The sequence below is a fragment of the Ischnura elegans genome, chromosome 6, assembly GCF_921293095.1.
Source record: "Ischnura elegans chromosome 6, ioIscEleg1.1, whole genome shotgun sequence".
Lineage (NCBI taxonomy): Eukaryota > Metazoa > Arthropoda > Insecta > Odonata > Coenagrionidae > Ischnura > Ischnura elegans.
In genome coordinates, this window is record NC_060251.1 from 49,138,674 (window position 1) to 49,164,868 (window position 26,195).

A 26,195-nucleotide genomic window follows, 5' to 3' on the forward strand; every position below is an offset into this window, starting at 1 on the left:
GATTAGAAATATTACACATGACACTTAAAGATTATTATAAGCACCTTTTTATATTCTACACTTTAATTTCCCTCAAAAATTTTGTCCAATCGAGACTGCTTTCTACTTCTTGCACCATGATCAAGTATTTTTGTGTTAAGCTTCACGTGGAGATCTAAAGCACTATCTGCTCCTGCAACACTAGTCAAGTAATGATGCACTTACTCCTAGCATTGAGAAATGCATTTGGATGCATCACGGTAGAAGAAAGAGAGATATAGGATGAATATAAGAAGGTCAATGGCTGATAATAATAAAATAACTAATGAATTCAGAGGTTTACACACCCAGGAGATATGTACTAGGAAACAACTTGTGGGCTGCTTGATGGCAAATAATTAAGTGTACTACATACCAAGGAAAGCGCCTCTATTTCAAGCGTACTAACCAATTAGTTTTACTTTTTAGTTTAGTTTATTTTGCTCCAATGCTACCAGTACCGAAAGAATTCAACATGCTAAGGAAGAGCGTACCAACCAAGTTCCACTGTGTTTCAACAAAATGAATAGTGAACACACAATTCAAAGAGAGTATGACACAGAAATGAAACTAGGTACTACGAATGTGGTCATGAATGGACTATCCATTTAATGAGATTTTTTATGCTAGCTATTTGGCAGTTATAAATTACTCAGTGTCAGACATGTCTCACTCGGATATTGAGAATAACCACGGCAAAGTACATTTGTCCATGAAGTACACTAGTATACAGTCCCCGGGACACGAACAAGAGGTATTCTAAGACCTTGATCATAGGTTGAATTTGTTTGTACGTTGAACAAGCCAGTGGAGTTATCCTGCAGAACGCAACACTAAATTACAATATTACAGTGACCCTCTTAGCGCTATCCTTTTTCCTGCATTTCAAATTATGGTCTATTATGCGTTTTACTCTACTATATCCATCCAATTTCAATGACATATTAGTGTTGAATCAATTAATAAACATCAAAACTTGAAATAACAAACAAATAAATGTCAAATAAATTAATTATCATCCATCTTCCAAAGACATATCAAACTGAATCCAAGAAATTCATAACATATAGTCCTTCTCATTATAAGAAAAAGCTTCATAACAATCACTTATAGGTGACATTTTAAGGAATAGTAAAAAATACAACCATCTCAAGCAGAGAAATAACTTGAAAAACATTCATCACTTCTATCAACCATGAAATCCTCAAGTCAATAACCTGATTTGCACTGCCAACCAGGGACAATCAAGAAATATCAATTTAAATAAAAATAATTTACCATGCAAATGAATGCTACTCACCTGTGTGTGAAAGGAATGAGAGCAAATTAACTCAGTCTTCGGCTCACTCATTCCTTGAAGGCAAATGCAGCAATCATCCTTGTCACCTTCCTTTCGTGGGCTACAAGTGTTTGACATCCAGGCTGAACTTTGAGGGGGTTTTGAAACACTGCAAAATGTTTCATCAGCAGGTGTGACATCAGAGGCCCAGCCCATGAACTTATCAAGACCCATGGATCCTGAAAATACACACAAATAAAGTCAGCCACTCTTCATCATCATTCAAGCTCACAAGAAAAGAAAATTAAAACAGGGCTATGTATTTTTTCATGGGACTGATCCATTCAGACTTTAAAATAAGAATACTCAGGAGATGAGAATAAAATTCCCCAAGCAACCTGGACAATTGAAATGATAGAACATCAATCATCACTGAATTATACATACCATCTATGGGCTCAGGCCACCATTCAAGAACATTGCCAACCATGGTAACTATCTTTTCAATTGTCAGTCCACTTAATGAATTCTTATTTTTCCTCCGTGCTAATTTAATTGCAGAGCATAACTCATCTCTGAAAAAACCATTACATATATAATGATGAGTTTTTGATTAACATTCACAGATCACAAAATGAATTGGTGATGATTTCTTCAACATTATGACAATAATAGATAGCACATTTCATGGCATCAAGGCATACAAAAATCAATTACTTACTCTGTTCGACTGGGAAAACATCTTTTAAGTTCAATCAAAAGCTTCCGAAAATTAGATAACCCTCTAGGATTGCCACCAGATGAGCTGCAATGAAAGTGTTAGCATTAGAAGCTACAAGTCAAGGATAAATTAACTTTTTGGAGATTATTACTTTCCTATTAAAATATTTTTACCACAAAGCAGATACATTCCTTAAAATCAGTACAGTACTTTCAGTAATAATTTTAAGAACACAGACTTGCAACAAAGAATACAGTCCGCCAGTGAAACCAGATGATTGTAGGTGGCCTCAGACGAAGTTGGGAAGTACTGGGGGCAAGGCCGTAGCCAGAAAATATTTTCGGGGGGGGTTTATGGAATAGTAGGCAAACATAAAATTATTTTTATAAGATAAATAAAAAAGCGTATACGGTTAAATATACATATTTATTATAAACCCTTAAAGGAAAATATAAAAATATTACAGTGGAACCTGGATAATTCGAACTTCTTTACTTCGAAATCTTCTTTAATTCGAATTTTTCCCGTGGTCCCTAGCATTTTGTATTAAAACAATGCTAAAACATCGTGGATAATTCGAAGTTTATTTTGGATAATTCGAATTTTTAAGTAGCAAATCATTAAATTACGATTCAAAATATCCATAAATAAAAAAGTAAAAAAACATATTCCAAGCCACATTTGACGAAATGTTTGCGTTAGAACAAACGCGGGACCGCGCGCGCCTGCGTTTAGTCTCCCGCCACCGCCTGTTGAAGGCCACACTAAAAATAACTCAACCCTGCTTGCAACTGAGACGGCACAGCGCGTTCCAAGGTCATTGTACCTGACACCCGACACTCCCCCTACATTGTGTGTCGCATTGTGCGTGGTTTATATCGTTTCGTGTGAAGGCCGTTACCTAACGTAGGTTTGCTGATGTCTTAGGGTCGGTTTCTCCAAATCTTAACTTTTAGTGAGTGTACTGTGTAGTGATCATGGCATCAACGTCATCGAAAAAACCAGGGTCTTATAAAACTTTGACATTAGCTGAAAAAGTCAGTGTGATTAAAGAAGTGGAAAAAGGAGTAAAGAAAAAATCTGAAATCGCGAAAGACTTTGGAATTCCACCCAACACCCTATCGACTTACTTAAAAAATAAATATAAAATTCTCAGCAGTGCAGAGGAATTTGATAAAGACAGGAAACGATCGCGAGAGCCAGGAAATCCAGATGTCGACAACTGTGTGCTGAAATGGTTCAAGCAGACAAGAGACAAGAAAGTTCCTGTAAGTGGTCCTCTGATTAGGATCAAGGCTGAGCAGTTTGCTAAAGAATTAGGAAAGCAAAATTTTAAAGCTAGCACTGGGTGGCTGGATGGTTTTAAAGAGCGCAATAAAATTTTGTTTAAGGCAGTCTGTGGTGAAAGTGGGGCCGTGAACCTACAGGAAGCTAACCAGTGGAAGAGAGATCTGGAAGAGATGATCCAGGACAGAGACCCGAGAAATATTTTTAACGTTGACGAAACCGGTCTTTTTTTTAAATGCACTCCTGACAAAACACTTGCATTTAAAGACGAAAAGTGCCACGGAGGGAAATTAAGCAAAGAAAGAATCACGCTATTGGTTGGCGCTAATATGGATGGTTCGGAAAAGCTGCCTTTGCTAATGATAGGAAAATCGGCCAATCCTCGTTGCTTTAAAAATGTCAAGTCTAAACCAGTAGAATATGTCAGCAGTTCTAAGGCTTGGATGACAAGTGACCTTTTTGCGAAGTGGCTAATGAAGTTGGACAAAAGGTTTGTTAAAGAAAATCGACAGGTTCTCCTTTTCATCGACAATTGCACGGCACACAACACCATACCTGTAATGGAAAATGTGAAAGTGGTTTTTTTCGCAGCCAACATGACCTCTGTTGTCCAGCCCATGGATCAAGGGATCATAAAAAATTTAAAACACTTTTACAGGGGTTTGTTGGTCGAGAATATCCTGTCCGGGGAAGGAAACGCTCTCAAAATAAAGCTGGATATTTTAGAAGCATCGCGAATGTGTAAACAAGCGTGGGACAAAGTGAAACCGGAAACAATAAAAAACTGTTTTAAAAAGGCAGGTTTTGTTAAAACCGACGAAGAAAGCGCCGAAAGAACGGAATTGGATGAAATTCTACCAATCGACGGCTGGGAGGATGTGGCACCCAATCCAATCATCTTGTACGAGGACTTTCTGAATGCGGACGAGAATGTCACTGTGTGCGGAGAACTAACTGACGCCGACATCGTAGCAGAAGTCCTAGACACCGAGACACAAAATAATGAAGGATCGGGGGACGAGATAGAGGGGTCACGAGCCGATGAAGAAGAAACGCCAGTACCGAGTGCAGCCGACGCTATGGACTACCTGAGAGAAATTCGGCGATTTGTGGAGAGCAGAAATAATGTTGGTGATGTGCAATTTAAATCATTAGATGTTTTAGCATCATTTATAACGGCCGAGAGATTAAATTCAAAGAAACAGGCCAAAATCTCTTCTTTTTTTGTAAAACAATAGGTTAGGGCCTATAAATTTATGTTTATTGTTTATTCAGTTAATATAGTGTCCAGACTTTTAGTTCTCTTTGATCGATGTTTTATATTTCAGTTCTGTATAGATTTTTGCTTTTATTTCGCTATGGACTATTGGTAATCGTGCGTAGTTTGCAAACTGCAGTCATGCAGTGCAGTTCAGCTATTGCTGAGGACATTTTAAGGTTAGTTAAGATTGTTTACTTAATTTCGTTGCCGTTTGAGCGATTGAAAGTTATTTTTATTGTATACTATTACTGTAATAGGCATTATTCAATAAATTAATGATCAAATAGTATCAATAAAGTTAATAGTTTTCATTTAAAACGTGTTATTATTGTTTACTTCCCCGGTTATAAGAACTTCTTTAATTCGAATTTTTGGATAATTCGAAGTTTTTAGCTGGTCCCTTGAGATTCGAATTATCCAAGTTCCACTGTATTATAAAATTGAATTTAGCCTTCTAGCTTTTTTTTGCAGTGACCAAATGAATTAACTCCTCGGTGTCAATTTCAATGCTGCGGTCCCTCAGGAGGCTCATAAGTCACTCACCTCTCTACTAATTCACAGCACTATTATTTCACACACTGCGCTACAACTACACACACTGCACCTACAAATTCCCTTAGATAATTATTGACATAAGTCGCATTGGACTACTAGATGTCCCTGCGCCGCTATATAATATTGTCGTGTGAGCACCAAGTGAGCATAAAGTATCTATTTAATTTTTTTCATTTCGGGGGGGGGATCAATCCCCCTTCATCCCCCCCCTGGCTACGGCCTTGACTGGGGGGGAAAGGCTACTGATGTGTTACAAACTGATTAGTCCGCCATTTCAGTTGCCATGGATCATAAGACTGAAGAACTTCGTGACTTTGCATGCAAAGCATTTTATCAAAATGGTGGAAGCTGGCCTAGATGGTGGAAGGGTACCCAAAAACGAAGGTTTTTCAAACCGATCCTCCCAGAACCATCCAAGCTCTCAAACAAAGACATTCAGACGAGATAGCTGCAATACCTGTCAACCTGATACGAGAGGTTATGCAAAATTTCCAGGCCAGGCTGCAAGAATGCCTTGACTGCATTGGTGTAAATTTGGTGGACAATGTGATCAGAAAATAATTTTTCTCGTTTTCTATTCAAAATGTTTTTTTTGTACATTCAGTTAATTAGTAAGAAAATACTTAAAAAGTTCTTTTTCAACAACCAATTACTTAATTTAATCATCCTGTTTCATTGGCGGATCTTTTACTTGTTTAAGACCAAAAACCACCATGGATGAATGGTCCATAAAAGAGAAATACCAGAAGCATTACTATACCTGTGACTGATGCTGTGAACACTATGTGACGACGGCCATCTGTTCATTGATGGATCCCCGACACTTGAATCCCTTGGCCTAGCACCTAAAGAAGCTGGAGATAATGGAGCAGGTATGGGTGTGAATGATGAAGAAGCAGTAGATACAGACATGTCAGGGGTAGCATTTCTGTTCCTAAATGGCGGGACACCTGTCGGTGCTGCCATTGAAGTCCTTCCTTGATTCATCCTAAACGGTTCATTGTTCAAACCGGCACTCTCCTTTTCGTGCAGTAGCTTAAGAGTCAAACTGTCCAATGGACAAACTCCACTGGGTTCCTCCACAACAGGAATTTGAAGATCTTTCAGATTATCACTGCCATAACCACCTGTCATGGCAATAAGCTTTGCTTGGTGTCTCATGCATGCAGCCTAAAAGAACCAAGAGTAAATGTGGTAAAGAAAAATTTACATCAACTACAACAAGAAAAAAACAGCAAACAAATAACAAGCATAATATAGGAGACCCTTGCTTTCTGTTATTAATATTGATTACACATTAATTACCTGTTCCTGAGGACCAATTGTAAATCAAAACTCCATAGTACGTTAACTCTGCATTATTTCCCGACTAGGAATCATTTTAAAGTGCATCAGTTCATGTCAATGTAGCTACGTTTTAGAATGTGTTTTGAAAGCAAGTAAGACGTACTTATATAACTGATGAGAGTTTACCCCAATTAACCTTTGCACTCCATTTTCCAATCTTTGCCCTTCATCTTAAGCTCTGATTTAATTCTACTTCACTGAAATTACTACAACAAACACACCATAAAAACACTAGTTTCATTGTCAAGAAGTTACACAAAAAATGGGTACACTTGATTGCAGAACTTGCCTACTTGTCAAACTACTATCAGCCAAGACGCATGGCAGTAGAGGGTAAAATCCCAGAAAAGAAACTTGAAAACATTGATGAATGAGACACAGAAGTAAACTGGATTGTTCTCAAGCTGAGTTACACTCAACTTAGATGTGGCAAAAGCAAAACAGCCAGCTGAGTTGCAGATTCCATCACTGTCAAGGCAGAAGAATGGCGATGAAGAACATACCTGGCAGATTCATTTGACTCTCAAAGCACTGCATTAAAATCCCAGCTAAATATTTTTTCATGGTTAGCTTCATTCTTGGCATAATATCATTTGATTCTTGGTAATATTTTTATGGGAATAGAACCTACAACTCACCATAGCACATGTCACCTTCAGTGGTAATAAGAGGTTGCTTCAGAGTTCCCTTACCCTTCATGCCTCATATCTGTACCAGTAGTTTTAGCCCATTTGAGGGATAGGCCCAGTGATGGCTTTGACTCTTTTGCCATTTTCAGGGATGGAAAAATAAAAATTTCTCAAAGTTGCAATTAATACTATCCGAAATAAGCATATAAATACAAAAACTGCTTTAATGCTGAAAAATTGAGCTACTTGAGTGCTAAATTAACAACGGAACCAAAGCCAAGAACTGCAACCAAGAAAAAGTTTAACCAACCCATCTCTAGTACCAATTCAGATAAAATTTTCATTTTTCACAGAATTTTCGGATAAAAGATCTCACCCATTTGCAGGGGGAAAACATCTTTCAGCCACTTAGCCTTATCATTTGAATTTGATAAATGAAGTTTAAAACATCACTGCTTACCAGAAATTCACCCTTAGCCTTAGCAGCACTATTGCCAGTTTCTTCCCATTTTGCCATCGCCTGCCCTACAGCCTCCGCTTCTTTGCTGTTGCATGGCAAAGATGCTAAAGCTGTGACCAATCGTGCCACTTGCTTACATGCACCACTCTCCATTCTGAAATATCAAATGGAAACACAATAAATGAGACTTGGCCAGTAGAAACTTTCGTAACATTACCAATTTAAGTTTTTATGATTTTATGATAAATCATAAAAGCAAATATTGATTGTGAAAATCCAGATTTGCAACTCCAAAAGACCTATGTAACTCCCAGAAGGGAAAAAACCAAAATCTTCACTCTTTCTTGCCTCATTGCTTATTCCTCCCAAATTATACCTTTAAGAGAAACTAACCCACTAGATAATATATAAAAGAGAAAATTTGTAATAATTTAAAGTCATAATGAGTGCTGTGAAATGATTAATATCAAAGATTTCCAACTCTAAAAAAAATGGCCACCTCTATCAACAACTGTCATTTTTTCAATTTTATTAAATTAAAAGTGAAATATTAGCAAAGCGATTCATCCTACAACGGAAGTTATAGAAAAATTATTTACTGGAAATTTAATTTCTTTAGAGAGGTTTGCAACAGTCATAGGTCTAAGGTCCTAAGTAATTACAAAAAACAATAAATGGAACAATGGATTTTTTGAAGAAATCAAAAAATAAAAATAACAATACAATTTTGATTTATGACGATGTCATGTTTTGTTCATGATGTTAAGCAATGGCATCCCTGACAGTAAAATACAAAATGAAGGTTGAATAATGATTGATAATAAATAATAAAATGAAAATTGATAACTTTCAAACCACCTGAAGATAAAACCAAACGTAAAGAAACCAGTAATGCATTCGTTAGTGCCGTGAGCACTACCCCCTGTATATTTTCCCATGATTGTGAAAGGAAAGTTTAAGATTTGGGGCGCTCTGCAAGGGAGCTGCAAAATGGAGATAAACTGTGCTGACACTAGGTTTGAAAACCAGTCCGCTTATAGGGTCATGTTTATTTGCTATATTTATGGGTTTGTACAAAATTTGTTAATGAAATTTCGGGGCTTCTCAAAGGCACTATAGCTAAGCCATTGCCCAAAGACATCTTCCAAGCAAAACTCATCATCAGTGGTGCTGTGTAATTCTCTTGTATTACCAAAGGAGATTTCTGAAGAGTTTAGGGCATAAGTTGTTTAAGTGAAGAGGTTCAAAACACAGAGGAATACCTGCAAAACAGTTTATGAGGAGTGTTTAACAAATAAGGCTTTAGCATCAGTATCAAAGATTGGATTACAGGTATGTTGAGCATACTAAAATTCAGGATGAAGGCTGAAAAAAGGAACGTGTTCATGATTGAGTGCTCCAGATTGTTATTACCCTTGGTAATGAATGAAGTGATAAAAAAAGAGATGAAGACGCAATGATATGCAACGAGTTTAATAATATACTATCTGTCAGAACCTGTCTTCCGGATCAAAACTGCTGTTTACAATGAGTCGTGAACCACCAAGAACCTGAAACAGGTATCGAGTTTCATAGGATAAAAAATAGTGTTAAAATATTATTTTTCAATCTGTAAACAAATTTGTTGAAGCAGGCTTCTTCACTAAAATTGATTTCATTAGCATATACTATAGTTCCATTCCTATAGCCTAAAGTCAGTACGAATTTTGGAATTTTTTTAAAAGGTTGATTGGTTTCTAAAAAAGGTTGGCTTTATGGAGGTCTCAAGGTTTTTCCATTTTTTTTGCGTAGTCACATAGACTATTATCATCATGGCAAGTTTGTACTCAATACCTATAGCAGCTACTTATCTACTTTGATACTAAAGGCCCTCTTGTTGGCAAGGAATTACATTTGCTTTCAATGATTCTTTTGGACTGCCACTATCGAGGGTTTGTACATGGCTCACATTGAGTCACTTGCTCACATTGGGTAACTGAGCTTGGGGAAACTCACCAGAGCACTGAAACTCAGCAAACAATTTAATAGCTCAACAAGTGGTTCTCTCAATCAATAATCTCACACGTGGTAGAGGCAATATACATGCATTTGGGCACAATTTAGAGTATTTCAGGCGAGGTCCTTTCCACCCAGCTTCCCAAATACAGTGCAACCTCGATATAACGACACCCCACGGTGCACTAATAAACACTCGCTATAGCGAATTCTCACTTTACCGGAGGTGGAGCAAATAATAGCCAATATACCTGCTGTGAACAGATATACAGGAACAGGAGTGGTGCGGCGACAGATAAACATCTATCCGATAAACGTAAGCATAAATCCAGGCGAAAGGCGATGTTTTTTTGCATCACTAAATTTCCTTACTCAAATAAACGACCAACTATTCAAACAATTTATAAGCGCCGCACTGAATAAAAATCATGCAAAGCATTGTTTCGTCAATCATAATATTTATCGAACGACAGTTTACCACATAAATTTGAGACTGAGCACTCCATTAACTTCATTTCTAACAGATCGCTAGCAATTACAGAGGTTAAGGAGTCTTGATGAAAGTCTTCCGGCGGTGAAACCCTCGCTATGGCGAGAGCCAACACCGAAAGGGTCTCGTAAAAACGAATTTTTTAACACGCTTATTATAGGGTCAATTGACGGTGCATCGGCTATCTCTCGTAATAGCGGGGGTGTCGCTATAGCCCGTATAGCTCGCTTTAACGAGGTTCCACTGTATGTGTCTGTCATTATTAGCCATAAATTACACATTGTAAACGGGACTGCAATCTTCGAACGATCAATGGGGGAAAACGATACTTTGGGGAACGATAGATGTGGGAAAGAATTACATTGTCTGTGTGGAACTTTATTTGGGACCAGTAATGGTGAACAATAAATGTGGGAAAACGATCAATGTGGGAAAACGATCAATGCAGGAAAGATAGATCGGGGTTGCACTGTTGTTGGAATTTAATGTGATTGAGGAGGAAGACTTGAAGAGAATATTATTTCTGGCAATTCTTACATCCATTGCAACATTTTGATGTATTTTTTACAGAATATAGTATTCCTAATAGCCAACACCAAAAGGGTCTCGTAAAAACAAATTTTTTAACACGCTTATTATAGGGTCAATTGACGGTGCATCGGCTATCTCTCGTAATAGCGGGGGTGTCGCTATAGCCCGTACTCACTTTAACGAGGTTCCACTGTATACAATAAGCTCCCAAGTTCTTTAAAGTCTGTCTCTTCTCCGGCCATTTTCAAAAGCAGATTATGTTAAATTCTTTATAACAAACGGTATTACAACTTGACTGAAGACCTGGAAGATATTCTCTAATTGATTTTTTGTGTATTGCATATATTGTAAATTTGTATATTGTATTAGTATTGTATACAATATGTATGTTTCCAATTTGACGAGTTCTATGTCACATGACCAGCGGAACAATAAATTTTATTATTATTATTATTAATGCTGTTTGAAATGTTCATAAGAGGGGTCTGAAATCTCATATAACTAATCTGACAATTCCAAACCTGGTACACATGTTTTACCCCAAGAAATCAGAAGGCATGGTCTGTGTTAAGATTTTCCAGGGACTAGACCAGCAGAATTTTACATACACCCATGTCCAGAGTGGTAAAAACACACTCGGACAGGACTTGAAAGCATGACTCCAGGAGTAGTAGGCAAGTGCTTTACTCCACCACCACCGACACCACATGCAACCTCCAAAATGCATTAAGGTGGCCAGCAAACTTTCAACAGGTAATTATTTATAGGTATATAACAGGTACTTGGCAGATTTATCCCTTAATCATACTGATATTGACAAAAATGATAATACAGTAAACTCTTGATTTTACGAAGCAGGATTTTACGAAGTTTTCGATTATACGAAGTGATATTGCGGTCCCGGCGAAAAGCCTATGCTAAATACATGGCGCTATTCGATTATACGAAGTTTCGATTATACGAAATTTTTTGAATTTACGAACCTCGGCTCGGTCCCTAGGAGCAAATGGCATTCGTTTATACGAACTACGGCGAAAAATTTGTCAACAAAACTAGTTACGCCGGCGTAAGTAGCTAAAAAATCAGCGCTTTCAACTGTGGTCCATCAAAAGTGCGAAATCGTAAATGATAATGCAACTTTGGAGAGAAATGGGTCGCCAAAAACCTCACTGTGGGAATTTAGGGGGAGTAGGAGTTCAGTTAAAATAACGCGGCTGACATTATGCCCCTATTTACGTGCCTGTTCGTAAACATAGCATCGACAATAATTCGTAGTTTAACATGTCAGGAAGGTCGCGCGGAGTATTTCGAACACCCCTAATTAACCCTTTGCACTGCTGTGAACGTTCTTCGAAGACTACTTGACTACTTTTCGCCGAAGCACTTCGAAGGGTCCCTAATCCGGGACCCTTTCCTCGACGAGCTCACCCTCGCTGGCCCCTGAAACTGGGCTATTTTTTAATGCATTACCTGACGCAACCCTGGGTTTCAAAGGGAAAAGGTGCCATGGGGGGAAAAAGAGTAAAGTGCGTGTTACTGTGGGGCTGTGCGTCAACCAAACGGGCACGGACAAAATAAGCCCGTTGTCATTGGGAAATTTGAAAGGCCACGGTGCTTAAAACATGTAAAATTGGAAGCCCTCCCAGCTTTTTACCATGCAAATAAAAACAGCTGGATGACCCGAGAAATTTTCCAGAAAATGGTTATACGTCTACAGAGAAAAATTGCTGGAGAGAACCGCAAAATTGTTTTAATAATGGATAATGCCACCGTCCATAAATTCGTGGAAGATCTAAAATTGGCTAATGTTCGAGTCCTCTTTTTACCCCCGAACTCGACTAGCAAGTCCCAGCCCTTGGACCAAGGCATTATCCAGGATTTTAAAGTCCTGTACCGGAAGAAGCTTGTGCGGTATTACTTGCGATGAATCGGTATGTATACATTCATCTATTTTGCTCATGTGCGTTTGGATATCGATTTAGATATTTTTATTCATGATTATCATTCTTTCAAATCTATTTGCTACTTTTATAAATGGGAACAGAAATTTATAACATCCCGAAATGGACGTTGATACATGCAATCCGCGCCATTATATCTTTTCGTGTATATATTGGCCTTTGTGAATAAACGACTTAAATATCTTAAGTATTGGGCTCTATTTACCGCCAATTTATATTTTAAGCTTCTCGTAATGAAGACACACTTCCAAGTCTAACCATGAACTTTCTTCTCACGCGCTTCCCCGTTCTCCCATGCTGGGGTTCTTTCTTTCCAAAGCCATTGTTTACTCCCTCCTGCCGCCTTTGGCTGATCTTGCTGACACCCACCTTATGCTTCCCCAGCATTTCCCATTCACTCCCTCCCTAAGGTGACTGAGCTTGTGTGCGTCGCAAAAAAATACGGCCCCCAAAAGTAGACTGAGGCAGAGCTCAAGGCCATTTCCCCACCCTTCTTTCTCCTGCCCCCTTCACCAGTCCTTATGCTGACCACACTTCTTCCCTCAGCCACTCTTATTCACCCCACCCACTGGGAACGTTCCCCGATTGTGGAGAAGGGCATGGTTCATCTTTACCTGCAACGGGGGGAAGTTATTCACCGGAGAGAGGCGGAAGAAGTATCTTCCACTATCGGGAAAATGGTGCCGCGCTTATAATTGTCTCTCTTCTTTTCAGCTGACTTTTCAATTGAAATTATTTTCTTTGCTCTTTCCACACTATATTTATTTACGATTATGGCGCGACTATTTTTTAGTGCTAAAACTAAGAAAATCTTTTCTCTATGTCAATGATCCTTTGCAAAACTTTCAATACGGCGGAGAAAGGAACACGAAAACTAAATGAGGTGACGGTACAGCTTTTGCATGTCATTTTTTGGGAATTCACGCTAGTGAACTAATACTTAACCACGTTGAGAAATGATAAAACGTCTCTTGAAGGAAAACAATCAATGTGGATAATAACGTTTCTATCTCTATTTCTCCGATACTGTAAGATGTTTCTCCTGTCATTTTCCGGTTGGAACCTTGCTCCAGTCGGCATAAAAGGAGAGAAACATACTATATGAACAGGTCACCTCACACCCGGTATGAAGAATATGGTCCTGATGAAGAATTAAGTCTTTTATGGCAACGTCTGCGAAGATGATGGAACACAGTAGTCGGACGGAGAACTCAAACAGAATTTACTTCAAATATTCGCCGGAAGATAATCACATCCTACGCTATTTACGATCGTAATTGAATCTCAGTGGAAATAGAGCACATTCTGCTGAAAATACGAAGTAACTCGAAATATTAACTTACGAAGGTTATTTTGGAAACGGGGTAAGACCCTTGTTTTTCTTTTTTTCTCGTCACTGAGCGATAGAGGGCGACATAAATGGCGGTTAGGCCGGCTGCCGCTAAAATTCCGTGGGTGTCAGAAACAAATATCTATCTTTTGCATACTTAATAGTAGCTATTGGCTCCTAACCGCAAATTTATAACATTAAATTCTTATAATAAACATTGCAGTTCATTATTTGAGTACGTTTTCTAAACTGGTCGGGAATTTCTTTAGCGATCGTGGATGTTGAAGTATGATCAAGAAATGGGAATTTTATGGTGGTATATGGTGGTATTTAACGATTTATCACATAAATCGATAGCAAAAAGCCTTTTCTATGATTTATACCGAGAATAACCACCGAAAACAGTTAAATAAGACAACTAAAGACCAAAAACGGCGGAAGAAACAAAAGCGAACATTTTTTTCGTGACTTATGAATAAGGTTTGAATTTACGAAACTCGATTTTACGAAGTGCCAATTTTCCGGTCCCACTGACTTCGTAAAATCAAGAGTTTACTGTATATAACATGGATACAAGAGTGCACACAGCATGCACCAGAGAATTAGTAAATTGCAGCGAACTCACCTTTCTAGGATTGTTACTCCCAATAATTTCTTTGCTTCCAGAAGATCGAAGTCTTTGTTCCTTAATTCTTCCCTGGTTGAGTTTAATATTTGTTCTTGTAACTTCATGCGCTGCTCTAATCCCATACCTCTTCTCCTACAACATCAACAATGAGACATAAATTTTCATTAATGTGAACAAAATGAAGTAAACAAATACAAATGTAAAATGTACAGTATGGAGGGTAAAAATGCAGAATTTTGGGCAAGCATGTGGATTTCTGATTTTTCTTCAGATATGCCATAAAAGCATTATAAAGAGATTTCACGTTTGATTACTCAACAGATATATTTTTAAACTGTAATTAATTTTATGTGAAAAGTCATGCAAAATTGTTGCCCAGCCTAAGTTAATAAAGACACTAGTATTAGCATTTGAAACTTAGTCAAAATTAGACAAATTATCATATTAATAGTTGATTCCATTTATCAGCCAATAAAATTATTCCAGTGGCATCAGAAGCGAAAAAATGTCAGATTAAAAAAAAAAATGTAATAAAGAATAAGGCACTGCTTCTACCTAAACCTAAAAATCTAAATTCTAGGTTTAGATCAAATAGATACAAGCACATTAAGAAAATCAATGTTATCACACAATTCTAGGAGAACGCATCAAGAACATACCTTCTTACTACACTGAACAAATCCATGCAAGAACATCTGTTAGTTAGTAAAGAAAGAGTGCACAATATACCACCGAAGCATTTTTCACTACATCAAGTGATGTTATTTACCATTAGGGCTACGCAATTGATTAATTAATGAACCAACTTCTAAAAACTTGGTGCCAATGGATGCTTCAAATTATTTTTAAAACACGGACTTCATGGATAACTATGATGACAATTCAAGAATAAACAACATGAGACTTAAGTGCCTTACCGGTCATCATCACTTTTATTTAGGCTTTCCTTCAAGGATTCAATATACTGTTCATAACTCTGCCTCAAAGTCAGCATTTGATTTTTTAGAGCTTCAACTTCCTTTTGATGTGCATTTATTAATTCCTCCTTCGAATGTGCCAAGTCCTGCAGATGATAATACCAACAATGAAGCCAGAGAATCACTTCCATTAGAATTAAAATTCATAACATAACATAAACTAAAATTTGATACTTCCTGCTATCTAATAAATACAATCAACAGCAACAAAAGCAATATTGTGAATACTGTCACCACCAAACCACAGAGGAAAAAGGCAAAAAATTACAGAGAGAGGTTATTGAATCACTTATAATTGGATGATGTTAAAAATAAAGGTATAAAAGGCACTCAATTACATCAAATAAATATTTTAAGATGTACATCGTAGTCAGACTTACACCTTCCTCTTAGCATTTAAGCTAGAGTAAAAAATATTAGTCATGTTTTTATTAATCACAGAATTAAAAAGTTACTTCTGGGCAAATAGCAATAATGGATGTTGATACTTAATATTGGACATGAAAATTACGTGTAAATAATTTAGTCATGATGACAATATAAAATTTAATGCATGTAGGCATGCATAATGGGCTATTAACAAGACTTCATCTCTAAGCTTGCAACACACATTCTCCTTCCCATTCATGACTGCTAAAGTCAATCAAAAAACTGGCTCAGATGGTATTTATATTTTTCCTATTTAACTGGCAATTGGATCTAGTCCTCAGGTATATTCACTTCAGCCAATTAGAAGCTCACCTTAATTTTTCATAAAAGATGACTTAATAATAATTTAATCTTTTGAAAATGTATAATTCAATGGTACACAAAAGCATCATCCAGTTATTTCTTTCATCGTTAAAATGGCTCCAGATGGCCTGTCAATTCTATATAGCTAGTCACATCAAGCACCTACCATTACAAGCTGTTTTCATGAGGTTTGCCTTTCACTTAAGCTGAGAATTCAAACCTTTCTGTCATCAAAACTCAAAGGAGTTGATTCGAAAATTTAATTTTTATGGGTGCCCAAAATGACAACAAATGATGAATGCCCACGGTTGGATAATTGTAATTTTTGTTTCCCCTTCTGCAAAATTTGTCCACATTACTTTTCACATTACATCATTCCTTTTCCTTTCGAGATGATTGAAGTAACCACCACAGGACTCTTAAAAAATCCCCACCATGAAATGAGGAGAGTGAAACGTGGAAAATTACTCACTTTGTTCTTTTTCAACAGCTCATTAACTGCCAGCTGCATGTGCTGAACCCAAGTCTCGTCACCACTGTTCTTCTCCTCCCACTTTTCATCTGTCTGTATGCTTATATCTCTACGATTCTGAAATAATGGAAGTTTTGGTAAATAAAAATTCAATGTTAAATGGTGTAAACATAATTATCACCCAGCCCTAAACAGCAGAATGTTCAAGGAGTTGTTTAAAACATTGTCTCAAATCAATGGCATCATTTAAATAAACTTACATAATCGTTTACTTAAGTAGAAACTAAAAATACAGGATATTGCATTCAGAATTCTTCATGCATTCAATGTTTTGACACAAACTCTGAGGATTTCTTCTCAAAACCTATGAGCTAAACAAGAGAAAACTGAAATTGGAAGTGGCCCTCGCAAAACAGGTACGTATACACAAACCAGGATTTTACTTACAATTTTCTTCTACCAGGATTTTACTTACAATTTTCTTCTATATCAACAGGGTAGTCATACAAATATAAAATTATATTTCCCTAACTTTCAAGACAATTTTCCAGGCTATTTCACAAAATTGTACGAAATAAGCATGTATAAATTGATCACACAAAAATATGCTAATAGAGATAAATCTTAAAATAAAATAATTTTAATAAACATCGATAAAGAAATTTTAACAGCAATGGCACATCATCTGGATGGAATTATGTGTTATGACGACATCAGCAAATATTCAATCAATATTTTGCTAAAACTAGAGAAAAACTTATTTCATCCTGAAATACTTGAGATTGGCCCATCTTATTGTTTACACGACAAAAAAAATGGAAAGAAAAAGTTACATAGAGCAGGATGTTCAAAGGTCAAAGACACATGTATCCCTCACTCAACACCATAAATATGTTCTTAAAAAGTGTTGTGTCAAGCAAATATTTTGTCAAGTGAGAGGTGTACATCAGAAAATATCATTTATACTCTGTATCCCATAGACTGACTTTTAGACTGACATAGACTGGGGGATATTTTATATCAATGGGAATCAATGCATTTGATATGGCACAGTGATCGAAAAGCCAGAGATTCTTATCTTGCATAGAGCAAATTACTTCATGAATTATAATTACTTCATAAGGTAAATCATGTTCTTTACTTTTCCCATGCTTGCAAAGAGGTGACATGAGAGTTTTGGCATCGAGTTATCTGAATTCGTGCAAAGCGAGGGATTCCTGTTCACCACTGAGTAAGAAGATAAGGAAATATTAGATATTACATATTCGACTTGCACAACATATAACATTTATCCAGATGTCTTTGTAATTTTGCTGACATTCCATGACTTTCTCCAACTTTCTAGGATTTTCAGAGGAGTAGCCAACCTCACACAGTACAGTGAACAGGGGTAATTGTATATTTTATAATTCCACAAGAGAGAGCTTACCTGGACTGGAAAACCAAAAGATGGATCAAGACCACCAGGAGTGGGGAAAATCATCATTGGTTTAATCATCTCTTGATTCCCAAATTGCATTGGTTTCTGTGGTTGTAATCCATCAACAGGCCAATGTAACGCAGTTGATCCTGGTAATGGCGGTGGGGGAACTAGAGGGGGCATCATTGTAGGCACTCCTCTTAAATGGGGCGGAATGAAGAAAAAACCTTCCGGATGTTGGGGCATCATCGGTACGTTTTCACTACTTTTATGAAATGGTATGCCAGCCAACTTTTGATGATCTAAAGTGGTACCAAGCATTGGTTTTTTATCATTTCTACTATCCTCAAAGAAACTAGGTGGTTTATTGATAGGTATATGGTAATTATGACTGGCTTGATCACCAGAAGCGTTAGTCCGATCTTTGCTAGAACTATCAAGTAATTTGGAATTCAGTAATTCAGAGCTATTATGAAAACTTTTTGATGTCTTATCTAAAAGAGATGTCAACCGTAATTCATTCTCGATTTCACTGATTTCCGAATCTACAACTTTATTCTCCATAGCCCAGTCTTTGTGACTTGATTTATCTTTAGAAGAAATAAAATCAGATAAGAGTGGCAATGGAGGCACAATTTTAACCGATTCAAGTGTCTCAGCCTTTTCAGTTTGTTTTAAAGATTTTAATGTGTTTGGAGGCTTAGGAGTTTCTTCACAATCAGCTGCTGGAAGAGTATTTTCTTCTTTTTCATCTTCACTCTTCACATCACCTACTGAGCCCTCCTTGGTATCTTCTTTTTTGTTTGATGATTCTTTTATGCACAAATGGTCATCTTCAACAACAAAGCTTCCTGATTTCTTAAGTAAATTGAAAATACCTGCAATGAATTTTATTTTATTAGAAAAAAACATCCACATATATCATGCAACAAACCAACAATTACACATCAGTAACTATTCAATTAATAATTAGGATATATTTGAATACTCGAAAATATGTAAAAAAAAATGCAAACTTAAAAATTATACATAAGTAATAGAGAAAATCGTTAAGAAATTAAATTATTTATTGGTCAATTTAGCATTATACTGACAAACGGGAAGCATCTAAGTCCATATGTTATAAGAATGAACTGGTAGTGTTAATGATTTCACAATAACCAAGGACTTACTATGTCCTATTCGAATGATAAACTGGTCTAGAAAGCAAAGACTACATAAGAAAGTATTTTTTAGTTACTCACCACAATTCTTTGTTACAAGTCCAGCCATTGGTTTAAAAATAGGATAAAATTTTCCCCATTCATCTTCAACTTTATCTTTAGATAATGGTCCACTTGTGTTTACAAGCATTGTAAAATACCTATTCAGAAAAATAGAAGTACAAGCATCCATCAATCTCATTGAAAAGTTATAAACATGTGTAGGCCTAAAAAAGTTGACATAGTCCCATGACAATCCATTCTGCTGCAGCACTATTCAAGAAGTGCTGCTCTTTTTGCTCTGCTATAGGATTTGTATTTGAAACATAGCCTTTTCCACATCCATTACAACATTCATTTCTTTTCCAAAAACTTAAGCACAATGACTTGACATGTATTCTTTCCTTAGACTCACAATGAGGATGATAATTTTTTTAAAGTTCAGAAGAAAAAAAAGGAATAAAGTAGACTCTTGATAACATGAAGTCATTGGAACAAAAAAAAAATTGGCATTTTGTAATATCAAATTACTTCATTTCAACAATTTTTAATAAATCTGACACAATGTTAACTTGGATTTTTCTACCCTCTTTTGTATTTATGTAATCATTTTGAATGCAATTGGATGCAATCTAGAAAGAGCATTCCTCAATTAATGCTTTTGAGGTAGATTTGAAGGAATAAATTATTGTGTAATATGTATTCCGCATTGTGTATAGTAATCTCCAACCTCCACTACATCAGAATTTCCAAGTAATTTAGAAATTTAAACAAGACATACATCCTCTTCCCTTACCTAACAAATGAAATTTCAGATCCCACGGTCAGGTACAAAAAATAAATCGCCACAAAAATAATTCAATCCTGTTGAAAAAAATTATCCAAAGATGAAAAATGTCCAGAGTTGATGCTGAAGTTACAATGCAGCAGATCCTCACCTATGTCCCGCAGCTATAAACGCTTGCACACACGTTACTTAACTTAGGCCCAAGGCAAGAATGGGCCAGGCAGGAGAGGTAATAAGGATTTTGCCACAAATTTACCTAATTATTTCCAAATGATGGCATCAATAATTTTTGAGTTTGTAAGTAAAATAGGGTTGCAAATTTTGTCCGGCAAAAAATGACCTAAGGATATCTTGCTTAAGATTCCACGGAAATCTATTCTAGAGTTTTTTTTCTATTCTTTATATTGTGTATCCCTTGTTGACCACAGGTAACCGGGCATCCCTTTTGCCTGAAGGTCGCACTATGGAATGTCTGTCATTCTGTGAATTTTCCAGCTTCCAGTCTTTCCATCCAATGCAAGATACAGTTTAAAAAGTACAATAAAACGCAAACCACTACTGTAAACACATCATTATTGATAGCTTTGTAGTTGAGTTTTTTGCCTTTGTTCGTAAAGACGAATTTTAGCACTTCATGGTGACTGAGGTCGAGTTTTGGAAATTTAAAAAAATATGCATTTTCAGAGCTTTGTATTTTCAAAATTGCTGACCAGAGAATATGCTTTTTGCTGGGACCAACACTTTCAATTCGTATTATCCTGCTTGGCAAATTTGAGAGTTTGGTGTAGGTGCCTACCTAAAATAAATTAAGAGCAATTTGGTACACAATAGACATGCATTCATACGAACAACGTTACTATGAATTTCTCATTCCTATGAAGCAAATCGCTGGTCCCAATGAAAGAATAATCCAATCTATAATAAAAGTAATGTTAATACGAAATTTTCATTATAACGATATTACAAACGTCAGTTCAAGTCCTGGGGGTTATAAAGTGAACTTTATTATGAAGTTCCATGGATAGGCAATGGTGTTTATACACTAACTAACGGCATTTTAAAACACCCTGATGGCCTTTTTTAAAGGTGGATGTAACTACACTACATCATAATCATTGCGCCAAGCTTAAGTTATCCTCGTGCACTGTGCCCAAGAGCATCAATTATAGTTCTTTCTTCAGTAGGAGATACTTCAGTATCTACACAGCATCATATTATAAGCTTCATTCCTGTGGAATCATTGTGACCCCCTAATAAATTACAATCAGTACATCCTCTTTTTACAAACACTCGATTTACGAACTTTTGAAAAATTCAAGCATGCCAGAAATTTCAAATTTGGTGCCTTTGAAGCTGGCCGATGCGATGCAGTGTGGTGCAAAGGAACTCGCACTTTGGGCACAGACTGAACAGAGAGTCAATTAAATCCGTATTGAAATCAGTAACTGTTCAGCGTTTTGCCCATTCTTCCTTCCTATGGACAGCACATTTTATTCGCCTTCTTCACGCACAGCTAGATCAGTTCATCACAATTGTGAGTCAAAACAAAAGTTGTAATGCAGTGTTGCATTCTGCAGGATAACAAGACTTTTAGATGCCTTGCATAGATTTATCACCTTACGAACATGCCCTCGGAACGCATCTTGTTCATATGTCGAAGATTACTGTATTTGTACATCATTTAATCATGCATACCATACTCTAGAGCTATTCCACAGTGCAAGTATATGTATGGGAGATTAATGAGACAAGGAATTTTGGCAAGGTATGTTTTTTTGCAATGATTACTAAGAGAAATACTCATATAGAGTTTGCTATCATGAACCTGCTGTTTTTCGATCCAGTGAACTTCATAATAAGAAGAGTTCACTGTATAGGACAGGGCAGTAATTTGAAGCACAAAATTATTAATCAAACTGAATATTTGATACATAATATTAAAACATATATGTACTTACGAGCAGATGAATTCCTTCTGACCTGCAAGAGTATCCATTTCCCGATAACTCTTTTCCTTTGCAGGCATCTAGAAAAAAACATGCAATAGAGAGACAGCAAGAATAAATTTCTCAATTTAAAAATTGACTAAACAATTGGATATTTTATTGTATTTATATTTATCTGTATGAATGGAAGCTTTAATTTATGATTTGACTTAGGAATTAGTTGATTCTCCAAATCATAAATGTCTTGCAGAGCAGAGCTCAAAAGAAAAGTTGACACTGATGGATATGAGATAAGCATTCATTGCCGTGATATAACGAATAAGTTTTTTTCTAAAATGCACATACTGTTTGGTTCAGCAGCTTAATTAGACTAAGAAATGGCTTACATGAAAATGCATTTCTATATACAACTTTTTAAATGCATTAAATCAAGACCTCTATGTGAGGGAGCACAAAGAGAAATAAAGAGCCAGGATACGATCAAAAAAGCATAGGAAAAAAAAAACAACACATGGTTTGAAAAAAGTCTAAGTATTTAGACCAATTTAAATTATGTGCAAGATCTTATTATGACTCCATGCATTCAAGTCAAAAAACTTTACGATAGTTTAACTCAAATTAGTCTTGATTCCACAATTTTAATTTTTCCATTTAATTATATCAAAGTATTTCCAAATAGGGAGGAAAAAATAGACAAAAAAATTAAAAACTTACATTTTGCTTAACACTTGCCACTCCTGTTATCTGAAGTGGTTTATTATCCTTAGGGACTGGATTTTTTCTGAAAATAAAACACCAACTATTAGGCATTGTATTTCAAAAACAGGCAAACACAATGCAGGCTCCCAATTTTTTCGAAGCAAGCAGTGATTTGCATTGATTACAACCACTCCATCAATTTTAGTGGTATAAAAAAATGTTTTCTGCAAACTGTTGTCACTATATCTGGCTTTTTTATATCAAAATTGCAAGTTATTGAAACGAAAACTATGGGAATACCAAGCCCTCAATGTTGGGCAACTTGATTTTACGCACAAAAAACAGTTACGTTTTTGAGAAAAAATTGAGTACATTAAATACTATGGAGCAAATTATTTTTTTAAGTAAATGATCCAACATGGAAAAAAATTCTCTTTCGTATGCTTTTAGTAGCATTGAAATTGATTGCTTCATTTAGGTGCTAGAGAGCTCCTCAAACTTGGGTGTCTTGCTTTTTTTTACAGATAGTAGATCATTCCATTATTTAGATTTCTGGATCATTGAGCTCTTACTGTACACAAATAATACAGCCATTCCGTTGCACACCAAGAGTACAAAACATATTCAGCACACAAGTTTTGAGGCCTTCATTGCAAAAGAGAAATTATAATCCAAAAGGGTAAGCCTTTAAAAGGAGGCAGAGGGCTATAGTTGATGAAATATGTAATTTCAATACAAACTTATGGAACAAACTATTACATACCGTTTCATAAAATAAACTAAAAAAATGAACGAGTTCAATCGATGCAGGCACTATATGGTGCAAGTTTGACATATTTAAATAAAAGATGGTAGCACTTTTCCACATTATTTTAATGCATAGGACGCGTTTCGGCTCACAGAGCCATCATCTGGTACAACACCTCTTGTACCAGATGATGGCTCTGTGAGCCAAAACGTGTCATTCGCATTAAAATATTGTGGAAAAGTACTACCATCTTCTATTTAAAAAAAGGTAGTTCTCAGCACCAAGTAACGAAAAAGTTACATGCAGTGATAGAGCAGAATGATTCATGCGGTACTTGGCATTTCATATCAAAGGATTCAATTAATGCTTGAATTCTTCAAGAGGATAATCATTAGTGCAAAGATATTATTCGATCACGTGCTTTTGCATATTGTGCCCATAAGCGGTTCAAATAACCAAAAAGAGTCCCAAATTGGTGGCAGATTTTTAATTTAATTAGCATATTATCTCTGCTTGTCCTTCATGTCCACCCAGTAAAATTGTACAATTAACATCAATCAAGTTTCAAATTTTAGATAATTTTATAAGTGACGATTTTGCCCTAATATTAGAAACAGTTCACTTACGTTGAGGATGGCAATACTTCACTGGCGTGATTATGTTCTGGAATTTTCTTATTTTTCTGCTTGATCTTCGAAGCCAGCTAAAATTTAGGAGAAATAGAAGAAAGTTTTTAGAATCACAGCAGTTACTTAACATATATTTGACCAAATGAAGCACCATGGCCTTAATTTTGATAAATCCACTAAGGCCGTTTTACATGGGACATGTACTTGCACAATCTGATGTGTGTATGAAGGCACAGTCAAAATTGTGTTGTGTAAAGCGGTAAATTGCTAGAACACATGCGAGAATGCATGGACCTGAGATGGCAAAATAGCCCGTTCTAATGTTGTTCATGCATTCGCACAATTCCACACCATTTTAGAAATTAATGCAGCTCTCACCTGAGCAATTCTGTGCCCCGTGTAAAATGGCCTTTAGGAAACTCATGAAGTCATGTAGTTTAGTGAGGAATCATTTCCTTGGATGAAAGTTGGAGTGCGTTTACCCAATGAAAGTGCATGCATACGTAGCCTACGTCAATTTCATTTATTTCCAGTATTAATTCCTATGTATCTTGTCTACCGAAAAATTACTCCAAAACAATAAGACCTTATCTATAGTAATGGCATCAACTAGTGGTGGTGCTTGCGGAATGACAGAGAAGGAAATATACGAAGAAATTTGTGTTGATGCATTATATAAATATGAAGAAAGGTGACTACACATTCTGTAGATGGAGGGAAGTTCTGCTGCTTGTGTGGAAGGACAAGAGGGAGGTGAGGATGATTTCCACAATCCCTAACTCGAGTATGCGCAAAGGAAAGCGAAACAGATGGACGGGATGAATAAAGAAAAAATCAATTTGTATTTTGGAGTACAATAAGTACATGGGAGGAGTAGATAAAGCTGATATGTACCTGGCTTACTTTTCAGTACTAAGAAAAACAATGAACTGGACAAAAAAAGTGGTTTTGTGGTAGATCAACTGTGCCCTATTTAATTCTTTTGTGGTATACAAAACGTTGAACACTTCCACCCGTTTGACCTTCAAAAAATTTGTTTTGGAAGTAGCCAAGGGCTGAGCTAAATGTGAGGAGGGAAGAAGTACGTCTTCCAGCAATGATGACACAGAGGGCGAGATAGAAAGACCGACTCAGCAAATGCCTCGGCAATATAACCCAACAAGGCTAGCAGGGTGAATGATGAAACACACTCTAGAGAAGATAGTGGGGTATGAGAAGAAGAAATATCCATCACGGATGTGTCGAGCTTGTTCTGCTAATAAACTTATGAAGGAAACTCGGTATATCTGTGGATTCTGCAAGGTTCCCCAGCACAAAGGAGCATGTTTCTCCAAATACTATGTTTCTACAAAAACTATGTACTAACACCTCTGGTAAGTAAAACGCTTCAAATTTTATTAAAATACGTTAAAAAGTAAACATTCTATGAGGGTTTTTGTGTATCAGTGTCATTTAGGTTAAAGCTCCTCTAAATGCCTGGTGCAACCCGATGAGATTGGAATTAAATACCCGGTCCGCAACATGTTAAGAGTACTTCCCGGACTAATTGAGGGCTTTCTTTGCCAGTTCGTGATCTTTTTAGCGGCGATAACATGGTTATATTCGTATTATTAATGCTCCATCTAAGACCTGGTTTCAAAAACCACACATCCGGGTCTGTGTGATCACAGATGTAGAAAAGTGGTTAGCACGAATGCTTCAAAACCAACTCTCGACGTCAGAAACTATACTGTCAGGCACCACAGCACGTACTCCCATCTTCAACAAGTTGCCGGGGTTGCAACTGCTGCGCGACGTGTATCCGCAAACAAGGGGCACGGTTGCACACTGCGAGGCTTAGAAAACATGAACACGGTGCTCCCGTGAATGCAGCTAGTGCGTGATCACTTCCGTTTTACGAAGGGGATTCTAATGGAAATAATAAACCTCATGTATCCTAGCATTAATGCCCTAATTTTGATGAATTTGTGTTCGATTTTATTTTTTTATAAAGATCGCGGAAAAAATTGAGCGAGAGTTAAAATCATGCACGGATAATCCTCAACCCGCAAAAACCGCAGCCGGATAATCGGGAGTCTGCTGTATTAGGTT

The 26,195-nt window shown here is 36.6% G+C and overlaps 1 protein-coding gene across 4 annotated transcripts in view; it reads right to left on the bottom strand.

Annotated features, from left to right (window-relative positions):
• Positions 1–26,195, bottom strand: part of LOC124160623 — a 151,322-nt gene that overhangs the window by 1,074 nt on the left and 124,053 nt on the right. For all 4 annotated transcript variants that reach the window (XM_046536521.1, XM_046536519.1, XM_046536523.1 and 1 more), the window contains 13 exons: positions 24,102–24,178; positions 22,743–22,809; positions 22,041–22,108; positions 19,338–19,456; positions 18,103–18,971; positions 16,674–16,790; positions 15,410–15,555; positions 14,490–14,624; positions 7,558–7,711; positions 5,882–6,291; positions 2,019–2,102; positions 1,745–1,872; positions 1,319–1,536 (listed from right to left, as the gene is read on the bottom strand). In XM_046536521.1, the coding sequence (XP_046392477.1) occupies positions 1,319–1,536; positions 1,745–1,872; positions 2,019–2,102; positions 5,882–6,291; positions 7,558–7,711; positions 14,490–14,624; positions 15,410–15,555; positions 16,674–16,790; positions 18,103–18,971; positions 19,338–19,456; positions 22,041–22,108; positions 22,743–22,809; positions 24,102–24,178 (2,592 nt within the window). The remainder of the gene's footprint in view (positions 1–1,318; positions 1,537–1,744; positions 1,873–2,018; positions 2,103–5,881; positions 6,292–7,557; positions 7,712–14,489; positions 14,625–15,409; positions 15,556–16,673; positions 16,791–18,102; positions 18,972–19,337; positions 19,457–22,040; positions 22,109–22,742; positions 22,810–24,101; positions 24,179–26,195) is intronic.